At 38.0% G+C, this 12,787-nt stretch overlaps 1 protein-coding gene across 1 annotated transcript; it reads left to right on the top strand.

Moving 5' to 3' along the window:
• The first annotated feature begins 6,716 nt into the window (after nt 1-6,716).
• LOC110720984 (tobamovirus multiplication protein 1-like) lies at nt 6,717-11,726 on the top strand. The gene is made up of 11 exons (XM_021900094.1): nt 6,717-7,211; nt 7,569-7,659; nt 7,752-7,804; nt 8,418-8,510; nt 8,894-8,965; nt 10,065-10,137; nt 10,236-10,281; nt 10,368-10,431; nt 10,802-10,855; nt 11,114-11,191; nt 11,278-11,726. The coding sequence occupies exons 1-11, from the start codon at nt 7,053-7,055 to the stop codon at nt 11,368-11,370; spliced, it is 876 nt and encodes a 291-aa protein (XP_021755786.1). The 5' UTR covers nt 6,717-7,052; the 3' UTR covers nt 11,371-11,726.
• The last annotated feature ends 1,061 nt before the right edge of the window (nt 11,727-12,787 follow it).

The following is a 12,787-nucleotide window of genomic DNA, read 5'->3' as shown; positions in this document are numbered from 1 at the left end:
GGTTCCGTAGTCCTTGTCTAGGGTTTTGTGGTTTTTTGCGATTTTCGAGGTGGTTTTTCGTTCAAAATTTCTATGTCGCTCTCCTATGTTTCCTGTTTGGTGGTGTAAGTCGCATGATGGAGTCAGACTTAATTAAGGATTGGGAAAGGTTCTAGTTAACAGACGAGGAAAATGTTGTGATTGGCGATAGCGGTGGATCTGATGTTGATGGGGTCTCTAATACCCAGATTAACTTGATCTGGTGGGGAAATTATGCACGGTCAAAACCTTTAGCGTTGAGGCGATCGATGAAGAGAACCCTTGCTATGATTTTGAGGCTGAACGATAATATTGCCATTAATTAGGTGGACACAAACCTTTTTGTTTTCCAATTCTTTGAAGCGGAAGACAAAGACAGGGTTATGGAGGGTAGGCCATGGTTTTTCGATGGAAAGTTGCTCTTAATGAAGGAGATACAAGGTGGGTTCAAAAGTTGAATTTCACAACTCTCCAATGTGGATTCGACTTTTTGATATTCCTTTCAATAAGCGCTGCCCTGCTTTTATGCGTGACATTGGCGATTCTATTGGGGGGTTTATAGAGATGGATGAGTCTAATCCTCTAGGCTGGTGCGAGTTTATGCGAATGAAGATTGTGGTGGATGTGCGCAGGCCATTGAGGCGTGGCATTTTCATTGCGGGCGAAGGAAATAAGCCTAAGTGGGTGGACATTAAGTATGAACGTTTATTTGGCGGACTTCTGTTTCTTTTGTGGTAGATTAAACCACACGGATAAAGAGTGCCAAGTTAAGGAGGCAGAAGGTGACTTTGATGGTGAGATTGTTTACCAGTACGAGTCTTGGCTAAGGGCATCTCCGTTGAAGCCTTCGATGAAGTCTTATGTTGTCAAGGAAAAAGAAGGAGTTTGGGGTGAGAAGCTAGGCACTATAAGAGGGGTTGGGAGTTCGAGTTCCAGTAACTCAAAGCTTATCAAATTAGCACCGTTTGGTGTAGCTAGAACGTTGCATTTCGAGGCTACGAAAGGGGCTATGGTTGATCCTCAACCAACGGTCTAGGAAGTTACTCTTGCGCAAGTCTTTGATGCCCAACATAATAAAAGTGTTCTTCGTTTGAAGAGCATTAATGAGGTGAGAAAGGAGGTGGATGTTAATGATGGTGTGCGTGAGGAGGTGGGATTAATTACTAGTGATGGTGTGCAAGGGGTTATTAACACTAATGTGGGTGTCTTTAATAAAGGGGGGTGGCTGGGAAAAGGAAGTGGGGATAACGGGACAGCTAAGGGAGGAATAAAAATGAGTGCTGATGCTCACAATGAGGGAGATAAGGGGGTGAGAGGTGAGGGAGGGTTGAAAAATAAAGAGGGAGGAGGGAGCAAGGTGTCAGGCAAGTGGAAAAGGATCAATTGAATGGATGTAAGCTATTGGGGGGCCAATGTTGGGTCGTATAGTGATCTGACAGCAGCTAATGTTAAAAGAGGCTTAGAAGATGAAGTTGTTGGTGTGGGTGTTGAAAAGAGAAGGAAGGTGAGTGCTATTCACACTAGGAACAATATAAATCAAGTAGGGTGTAATGGTGATATCCATACCCCCGAAGAGCGATGAAACTTTTGAGTTGGAATGTCTCGGGAATTGGCAACCCCTAGACGGAGAGGACCCTCCGGGATTTGTGTTGGAGGCAAAGGCCAAACGTGGTTTTTTTGATGGAAACCAACATTGATGGTGGTATGTTAGTTTGATAATGGTTTGTGTATTAGTAGTATAGGGAGATCGGGTGGTATGAGTTTTTGGTGGCGTGATGCAAATGTGAATATTATTTCCTATTCTACACACCATTTTGCTGTGGATGTGTGTAATAGGGATGGGACTCCTATTTAGAGAGCTATTGGGATCTATGGTTGGCCGGAAAATACTAGTAAACATTTGATGTGGGAGTTGATGAAATCGCTGAAAAATTCTTGTAGCATTCTTTGTCTTATGTTTGGCGATTTTAATGAGATTGTTAGTATGTCGGAGAAGGAAGGGGGAATGGTGAGAAGTAAGGGTGTTCATAACCAGGTACCTGAAGAGTCGCGTACCCGCTTTGTGGGGTAGCTGAAACAGAGGCCCATGACCTGACCCGATAAGATCGGGTACCCGAACCGGGTACCCGATTTTATCTCGTCGGGTCATAGGGTATTTGAAATTTTATTTTTTTAAAAAAAAGCATGTAAATAAAAAAATTAAAAATGGGAAGCAAAATTTCATTCTTTATGTTTGGTTGGCAAATCACATATGTGCGGAATATACATTAAGTCATTAGGTAAAGTAAACTTCTAAATGCCATCTTTTTGATCAAGTATGTACTCATTTGCAAAAAAATACATAAAAATAATAGAAGTACAAATTAAAACCAACTCATCAAACAATCGTGAAGAAGTTAGATGTAAGGGTTAGATAGTTTATACTCTAATTACAAGCATATAATGCTTCAAAAACCTCAAATTTAATAAACTTTACACAAAAAATCCTAGTGCCATACATGGACCTCGAAGGGCTTGAGTGCCTTCATACCTTTGGGCTTGTTTAGATTCCCACCAAATGATTATGGAAATGGAATTTTTGAACATGCATGGTGTTTGATTAAATTTGAATGAGTGAGGAAAGACTAACGAGAGGTGGATTTTGAGTGAGAGGAGGAGAGCTGGAGAGGTGAATGAGTTTTTGAGGCTTTGAGAGTGAGATGAGAGAGAAAAAAAAGTGTTGTGTGCAGCTGAGTAAAGAGACAAGATAGAGTGGTAAACCACTAAACCCTAAAGAGTACTCCGTATTTCAAGGCTTCCAGGAAAACAAAACAAAAAAAAATTAAAAAAAAAAATAAACGGGTAATTATCGGGTACCCGAGGTACTCATCTTGCGGCCCATTACCCGACCCGGAATTTGAGATTTTAACGGGTCGGGTACCCAACCCGCAAAATGTGAATAATTACCCGTCGGGTAATTTGAGGGTTTTCGGGTCGGGTTTTTTTGAACACCCCTAGTGAGAAGGGAGGCATGTATGGACGCTTTTAGAGATGCCATTGACCATTGTGGGTTGCGTGATTTGGGGTATAAGGTTAACAAATTTACGTGGCAATGGGGTAACTCATCGGATAATGTGATCCGCGAGAGACTTGATCGTTTTATGGGCGATGATAGATGGTGTGAGTTGCACCCGAAATTTTTTGTCCAACATTTGGTGCGAGAGGAATCTGACCATTCGCCTATTATACTTGATACCCTGAACTACTTTGACAGAGGTAAAAAGGGTAAGCTCTTCAGGTTCGAAGCGATGTGGCCTTCGAAGGATGACTGTGCTCAGGTCGTATCAAATGTATGGAGTGATGGTGCGGGTTTGGCTGCCCACAAACGTATTGACTTATGTGCACAAGAGTTAAAAAGATGGGCAACTACTTCCTTCGGCGATACTAAGAAGAAAATCAGAACGCTTGAGAAGGATTTACAGGAAGCTCAAGGTGGGCATACTGATGCAAGAATGTTGACGACTTGTGCTAAGTTGGTTGATGATTTGAGGTAGCTTCGGAGATTAGAGGAATCCTATTGGTATGCTAGGGCCTGTGCAAATGAAATGATGGATGGAGGCAAAAATACGACATACTTTCATAGGAAGGCTAGTCAGAGGAAAAAGAAGAATTGCATCGACGGGTTGTTTGATTCGACTGGGGTTTGGAACGAGGATGAGAAGATGATTTGCAATATAGTGGCCGAGTAATTTTCATCATTATTCACTTCGGATTGTCCAACGGAATTTGAGGCTGCTTTTTTGGGGTTACAAAGGGTGATTACGGATTCTATGAATGATACTCTTGACATCGAACCTAGCTCCGAGAAAATCAAGCAGGCTCTCTTCCAAATGCACCCTAACAAAACTCCGGGTATTGATGGTATGCATGCTCTATTTTTTGAAAAATTCTGGCATATATTGGGTCTGATATTGTTTTACTGGTCAAAAATTGGTGGAAGGGGTTAGTTGATATTGCTGATATTAATAAGACCTGTATTGTGCTTATCCCGAAATGCAATGAATCCAAATATATGACAGAGTATAGGCCAATTAGATGTTGTAATGTGATTTATAAAATAATATAAAAAATTATGGCGAACAAGTTGAAACCCCTTCTTAATGATATTATTTCTATAAATCAGAGTGCTTTCATTCCGGGTCGTTTGATAACTAATAATGCTTTGATTTCTTTTGAGATTTTTCACTCTATGAAGAGAGGGGATGAGGGGCGAACAGGTCTGTTGCACTTAAATTGAATATGAGTAAGGCCTATGATAGGGTGGAATGAAGCTTTCGGGGAAAGGGTGATGGCCGAATGAGATTCTGTGATAGTTGGATTTGCAGGGTGATGAACTTCATCTTGAGTGTTTCGTTCTCTTTCAAGGTGAATGGTGAGATTTATGGCTCGGTTATCCCATCCCGGGGTCTTAGGCAAGGTGATCCCATTTCCCCCCTACTTGTTTATGTTTTGTGCCGATGCTTTTTCTGCTCTAATTACTCAAGCGGCTCATGATAAGGAATTAAGTGGGGTTAGAGCATGTCGTTCTGCTCCAAGAGTTTCTACATTTTTTTTTGTCGATGATAGTATTTTATTTGCTAAAGCCACTCTGCAGGAATGTTCGAAAATTGCTGATATTATCAGTACGTATGAAAGAGCATCTGGTCAGAAAGTTAACTTGAGTAAGACAGAGGTTGCTTTTAGTAAATGTGTCACTGTTGAAAGGAGGAATGCCATTATTAACACTCTTGGTGTGAGGGAGGTAGAGAGACATGAGAAGTATTTGGGGTTACCAACTATGATCGGGAAATAAAAAAAAAAGCCATTTTTTCTTGCTTGAAAGAGGATTTGGAAGAAGTTGAATGGTTGGAAAGAGAGGCTACTATCTAGAACGGGAAAGGAGGTGCTAATTAAGGTCGTTGCTCAAGCTATCTCTTCGTATATGATGAGCATTTTTCATATTCCGGAAGGTCTTATTGATGAGATCCATTCTCTTCTCTGTAAATTTTGGCGGGGATCGAGAGAAAATGCTATGAAGCTTCATTGGCAAAGTTGGGATAAGCTTTGTCTTCCAAAGGCTATGGGGGGCTTAGGTTTTTGTGACCTTAACTGCTTTAATTAGGTGCTATTAGCCAAACAGATTTGGCGCTGCATTCTAATGAGGGTACCTTGCTTCACAAAATTCTTAAGGCAAGGTATTTTAAAAATTCGTCAATCTTGGATGCTTTGAGGGGGCATGATCTAAGCTTTGCTTGGAGAAGTATGTGGGGTGCTAAGGGATTGCTGAAAGATGGCCTTATGAGAAGAATTGGGGATGGCTCTAGCACTCGGGTCTGGAAGGATGCATGGATCTGTTTGGATGGTCAAGTTGTTACGCCTGTTATGCCTGTTGGGGGGGGATGAGAATATGGTGGTTAGGGAGCTGTTCAAGGATGGCCTGTTGGAATGGGATGAGGTAAAGATTGGTAGCCTTTTTATGCCTGAAATTCGTGACTGGAATTTTTCAATTTTTCTTTCAAATAGGGTCAGGACAGATGCTTGGTATTGGCGTTTCTTGAAGAATGGGGTATACACTGTGGATCCGGGTACTGGTTGGCTAAATTGGGGGGTTCCAATCAGCACACTCAAGCTAACGATGATGCTATTTGGCGCTTTATATGGAGAATTAATGGACCTCCTAAGCTACAACACTTCATTTGGAGTGCTGTTAAGGGAAATTTAGCGGTGAAGGGTAGGTTGGTACAGCGACATATAATCCATGATGCTTCGTGCCAACTATGTGGGCATGACAATGAATCGATTTTACACTCACTGCTACACTGTAATATAATGCGGCACATCAGATTGGTATATTAGTGAACATGCGGGCAATTTAATTGGGGCTCCAATCAGTACGTTTGCTGAGTTTTGGGAGTGGATTTGTAGCAAGTACAATGCTGATGTGGTGGGTAAAATGGCTACGTTGTTGTGGGCGGCTTGGAGATGCCGTAACTTAGTGCTCTTTGGAAATAAAAACCCAAACCCCGTGATGTTGGCTCCTGGGTTTCTCAAGTATGTGCATGAATATAATTTGTATGCTGGGAAGGTGTTTAGACCTGTTGTACATGCCTCTATCCAAGGAGTGCAAGTTCGTGGGAGCGCCCTTAGTATGGGTGGGTGAAGGTGAATACAGATGTGCATTGTCCTGATGGGGGATGTCTAGCTTGGGTGCTGTGATCAGAGATGAGAATGGTGCACTCTCAGCTGCTGCTACTCGCAACCCGCTACTGCCCCTGAATGTGCTGAAGCTTTGGTTGTTCGATACGCCCTCCAATTAGCTCGAAGATTGGGTTTCACTCGTGTGTGGGTGGAATCGGATGCTAAAATGTGGTGCGAGCTGTCCGATCAGTTGATGGTGGCCAATCTACATTTAGTGTTATTTTTGATGATATTCGGAAAGATAGTTTGTTCTTTGATGCCTGTTATTTTACTCATGTCAAGCGAAATTGTAATACCGTAGCTTATCTTGTGGCTAGACGAGATACTGGATGTAATGTTGAACATGTTATTCTGAGTTCCTTTTCCCAAAGCCTCACAACTTTGACGGAATTGGACATAACTTGATAAAACGAGCAACTATCTTTCTTTAAAAAAAAAAAGTTATTGATAACTAAAATACGTTTTCAGCTTCAGCTAAGAATTTACATAGTCTGCAAATTCAGAACCAAAAAAACCTGAGGATTGAGATTCCATCATGACACCTTAAAAAAATAAAGATATAAATTATAATTATAATCGGCTTAAAAATTTAAACCAAAGTAAAACTCCTTCATACTAGTCCCCCTAATAACCCGTGAGGAGTACATATTATGATCTCCCCCTAATAATTCAAATTTCTCTATCTTTCTATCTCGGCGACGTGGGAACTACCCATTGGCATTGGTAGGACCTTTTTTTTCTCTCTCTCTGTCTGTCTTCCAGAATCATCATCTTCTTCTACTCTTTCTTGGTGTTGTTTGCTGTTTGTTGGTGTAAAAATGGCGACTTTGGCGCTGAACTTATTAGCGTCAGCTGGATTAACACGCCCCGTGTTCGTTTCGAGTTGGTGGGACGAGATCAACGAGTCAACTCAGTGGCAAGATGGCATCTTTTTCACCCTTTGTGCTATCTATGCCATCGTTTCAGCTGTTGCTCTTGTAATCTTCTTTGCTCTTGTTCAATTTTCTGCCAATTTTACTTATTTTGGTTGTTCAAGTTTACTTCTTTTACTTTTAATTAGTGGGTCTTGTATAAATTTGAAATTTATTAGCTTAAGCTCAATCCTTTGACTTTCATTGAGTTTTGGGTATCTGGGTTTTTGTTGATTAACTTGCTCAGATGATTGTAATTTTAAAATTGAGCTGAAATCAGGTTTAGTCATGATTTAATGTACTTTAATTAGCTAATTCCAATGCTTTGACTTTGATCAAATTCGGTTTGGTTGGGAATTTGTTGATTAAATTGATACTAATGTTCTAAATTATTTGGGTTTGGTTGAATTTGATGATGAGCAGATTCAACTTATAAGGATTGAAATGAGAGTGCCTGAATATGGTTGGACAACGCAGAAGGTTTTCCATTTGATGAATTTTATTGTCAATGGAGGTGATATGAGAATTGACTCTTTTGCTTGCTTATAGTATTGCTTGCCTTTTTGTAATTACTTGGTGTTAAGATTGGGACCTTGCTTCTTGCAGTTCGTGCTGTGATTTTCGGGTCTCACATGTTTGTATTTGCTTTGAAGCCCAAGGTGAGCAATCCTTTTGGTTACTCTTACTTCATGAAGTTATATTTAAGCCTTTATGATTAACTCCTGTGTTTTTAGAGTCCAAAACAACATAATACAACAATGGTGCCAAGTGAAATTCTCACTGATTAGTTTTATAATGTGTACACCAGAATGCTTAATGGAGTTTGTATCCTAGAGATTGAGTATTATATAGCTGTATATGTGTTATTTTGATGATTTAGTAACCTTTGAAGCTCACACCAGCAACAGATTTGACCATGATGTTGTTTTGCCTTTGTTAATAAGAGTATTACAAAAATACAAACATTGTCATCGTTTAGTGCACATCACAAAGACAATATTACATACACTAAAACAGCCCTAAAGCTGGAATGTTAAAGTTTTAGAAGTTTAAGCTATTACTTTCTGTCATTTATACCCGGAGAATCGACAGGGTTAAGCATATTCCCAGGAAATAGCAGTGCTTTGATTTATCACAAATGACATTGTTTGTGGAAAGTCGTTATGTTTGGTCATTCTATTCATCTTTTACATCGTGATGTTGATTTATTACTTTAAGATATAAATGTGTGATGTTGCTCATGGTAATAGTCTTATGTTATGCTTTACACAGGTCTTAACATCAGTGTTATTGGACTTCCCCGGGCTGTTATTCTTTACGACATACACACTGTTGGTTCTTTTCTGGGCTGAGATATATTATCAGGCAAGTGAGGAGGTGTTCTTGATCTATATTTCTGTACCACTCTGATGCATTTTCTTGTTAAAAAAATCTTTTTTGCTCAATGAGTTATATATATGGGGTATATTTTGGCTTGCTTTTTTATCTGCTTGTGTAGGATATCAGCACTACTGAAATGATTATTGTGAGCATGAAACAACTGAGTTGCATTACTGAACCGTTCTTATACGATGCAATTTATGTTGTTTCACATAATTTCAGTGTCCATTTTACTGATATTTTCCCATGATCTGTTATCTTGCTCATACAATTCTTTTGAGGTCTAATTGTTCTAATAATTTAATGTATTCTTCAATCATAATGCTTATGCATGTTTGCCTGATTTTGAAATTTTCTTTCTTTAACAGGCTAAAAGTCTTTCAACAAATAAGCTCAGGGCCTGGTATATTGCAGTTAATTGTATAGTCTATGTTACACAGGTCAGTCTTCTTTATCCTCTTGGTAGATCTTGTGAGAGCGGGTCAGAGCCCTTGGGAGAGGGGGTAACTTGGTACTTTGTATAATCAGTCCAACCACTTAATAAATTATGTATCTATTTCATATTATCTGTTTGACTTGCCAGCTTGTTTCTTATTCCACGCCATCTATTACTGTATGTCCAATGCAATACTATTTGTCATGTCAAGCCATCAAGGTCCAAAGTATCAATAGATAACCTATTCAACAATCACCAAATGTTCATGTGTGTGTGTGTGTGTGTAACCTTGAAAAACAAGTATTATGAAATGGTAGGAGTGCTCAGTAATCAGTATTGAAAGCATGTATACTTCTCTAGCTATCTATGAATACGTAAAACCAGCCAGTGGTGTCTAGAAGTTGAAACAAACATTACAGGAGTGTGAACTAAATTAGAATATCTTTCAGTTTCTAAAACCTTCATATTTCAGCATAATGACAAATAACTTTGATTGTATCATACCTATTAACCTATACATTTCTTCAAGTGTTGTAGATTAATTAACTGTATAGTGCATGCATTCGTTAAGCAGAACAAAATAGGGCTATGGGAAAATAACAAGATTTATGAACTACGAAGGATGCCCTTACATTTCTGTTGTTACCTCAGATCGAAAGGTCAATGTTATTCACTTTGTTTCCTATTAATTCCCTTTCCTTTCCCTCAACGGAAGCCTCGTGAAAGGCACAAGGGCAAGGATTATAGGAAACTTTTGATGATCCTAACCCTGTATGGACTTCATATATGTTTTCACTTGTTTGGTCATGGACACTGCTTACTCATTTGAATAATAAGTATAATTCTCCCTTATTACATTTTTGTATAAGTTGGAACTATTTAATAAGATCAAACATTTTGGCAAATCATGGGTTTGGAAAATGTAAGTGATATAATGAGCTTAAGGTGGGAGGGATTGGCACTGAGGCAGGTGCTCTTATGCATGTGAATAATCTTGGAGGGAAAGTAGTGTGATCACGCTTATCAGTATTTGCATTGTTTTACATATACCTTTTACAGTCTTATTAATTCTGCAAATGCACTGAGTGAATCTGGCATGACAGGCTTTAATCTGGATATACATATGGATACATGATAGCAGTTTTTCTGAAACCATTGGACAAATATTTATCGCAGGTTTGTTGTGCAGTTTAATGTTTAACAAAACTTTGCTTTCTGTTTATCTTATCCGTGGTGGATTGTTAATTTATCATAACGCTATTTTTTCTTTGCAGTGGTGTCCTTTATTGCAGCACTTGGTTTCGTGCTGTACGGGGGAAGGTAGACATTAATCTTCATTAATATTTGTGTGCATAAGCATAAAATAAAATCTAGAGAAGTATAATTCTTGTTGCTTGGTTTCATAGGTTATTTAATATGTTGCGGCGCTTCCCAATTGAATCAAAGGGGCGAAGAAAGAAGCTTCATGAGGTTATTTTCCTATCCCAATGACAACATTTTTTGCTGTGTTTTATATATCTATTTTGTAGTGTATGAGGGTAGATTAATTGAAAAACATCTTTCTGCTGTGTTTTATATATATATTTTGTAGTGTCGACTAAAACAATCATTACAAACTTTAGAAAACTAAAGCACAACTTTATTACCCAAACTAAATGACAGTTGAAATTCGAGAATTGGTCTTTAAGAGTGTAGAACTGTAGGTATGCCACGAGAAAATATTGCTTGTATGGTTCGTGTTGTATATTGTGTTTGTGAATGATGAAGATGTATCAGTATAAAGTTATGGAACAGGTGATCAAGTTAGTGCCAACATTCTGACTAAAACATATTATTGCAGGTTGGATCAGTTACAGCAATATGTTTCACCTGCTTTCTCATTCGCTGTGTTATGGTAAGCCTGGATCTCGGCCATCTGAATCATATGGGCATGTTTAGCTTTTCTGTTGTTTCTGATGTTATGGTTTAATTATTGATGAGATCATATGATTGATGCCATCCCTATCTTCTATTTTTGTCTTTCACCTGTTTCTTCACCATATACTCGTATGATCTAATGCTTTGAACTTGTCATGAGTATTCAGAATCAGATTCCTTGGTTCACATGCTCTACCTGCTTGACAATGTTCTCATTACATAAAAATGTTTACAGGTTGTAATATCTGCCTTTGATTCTGATGCATCTCTTGAAGTCTTGGATCATCCAGTTTTGGATCTCATATACTACATGGTATATTTTATTATCTTTTTTTGAACATATCTACATCTATGATCCGAACACAACATATTTATTTCTTACTTATAATGGAATATTAGGTTGTTGAGATACTACCTTCCGCACTTGTCCTCTATATTCTGCGAAAGCTTCCTCAAACAAGAGCATCTGGTCAGTACCACCAAATCCAGTGAGCTTAAATTATTGCCATCTTCTGCAATTCATTGGCCTAGGATTGAGCTGAATTTTGGATCAGAGATATCATCCGAATGCCCAATGTACTGTCTGTGCTGCCTGACAAGGAGTATCTCCTCTTACTCGCCCCTTCTGTGTGCATGCATCTAGTTTGCAGTTTTTTGTGCCATATTGGTTAGAACTAGTTCAGGTTTCTCTACCTGGGGCATGGTGTTACTTCATTTATTTGTACTAAATTACTAATAGATCTTAAAAAGGTCCCAAATTGTATAAAGTTCCATTCAATTTTGATACAGTAATTCAAGTCTTGTACTGTGTGTTTCTCCGGCGAAATCATCACCTTATATTTCAGCAACCTCAAATGGCAACTTCTCTTTATTTTTGCCATTCAATCACATGGCTCTTCAACTATGAAAAACTTGGTCCTGATTCCGGTGTCTTCCATCAAGTTGCATCTTCGGTGTTTCTATACCACCTAAAATAATGAGTGCTAATGAAAACTTACAAAGATTGTTCTCACATGAGAATAGAATTTAAGGCTTTTAAGACGAGCATTGACATGAAAAATATCTTACAAATTACATAAAAATTTATCAATAACATTATAATTAACTACCTACTAGTCTACTACCAATCGGACTGTGGGTATTTTGACGTTTTTGCCTGGATTATCAGGCCATGATTAGGATTAATACTCGGGTCGTGTACTTGTATTAGATTAACATATGTATTAACTTTATGCTTCTAACTCTTAAAATTATAAGGAAAGTTAGAAAAGTCTCCAACTTTGATCACGAGAGTTTAGCTGTAATTTAAAACCTTAAGACAGAATTATAGTATTTTGTATGCTTGGATGGAGTTGTATCACTGGACTTAACAACTATGGCAATTGGGCAGTCCAGGCACAGTGGTAATGTGGGCTAACAATGAATCATAACCAACACACTTAATCCACACCATGCAATAGTTATAAGGTGCACCATTAGGTGCACTATGTCTATACTTTTGAACATTTTACAAAAAATAAACATTTAGTAAAAAAATATGAACACGTCACAAAAATTGAACATAAACATCCAATTTTATATGTTATATTTTATAAAAAATATTGTTCATTTTATATGAACTAGATGTTTAGTTTATATTACAAAGCTATTGAATTATTATGAGTCAAACAAACTTGTTTTAAAAAATTGATGTTTACTATATAGTGTTGTGTTCATATTTAAAATTTCAATGTTCATTTTCAAATAATAAATGTTCAAATTTGAGTAGTGTCATGTTCATATTTATTTATTTATTTAATTTTTTACCACAGGAATTCATATTTATTGATGCTCATTATAAAATAGTGTAATGATTATATTTAAAATTTTCAATGTTCATTTTCAAAAATTATATGTTCAAATTCTAATA

Source organism: Chenopodium quinoa, unplaced genomic scaffold, assembly GCF_001683475.1.
Source record: "Chenopodium quinoa cultivar QQ74 unplaced genomic scaffold, ASM168347v1, whole genome shotgun sequence".
NCBI classification, from domain to species: Eukaryota; Viridiplantae; Streptophyta; class Magnoliopsida; order Caryophyllales; family Amaranthaceae; genus Chenopodium; species Chenopodium quinoa.
The sequence above is the reverse complement of the archived record's forward strand: the minus strand, read 5'-3'. Positions and strand labels throughout refer to the sequence as shown.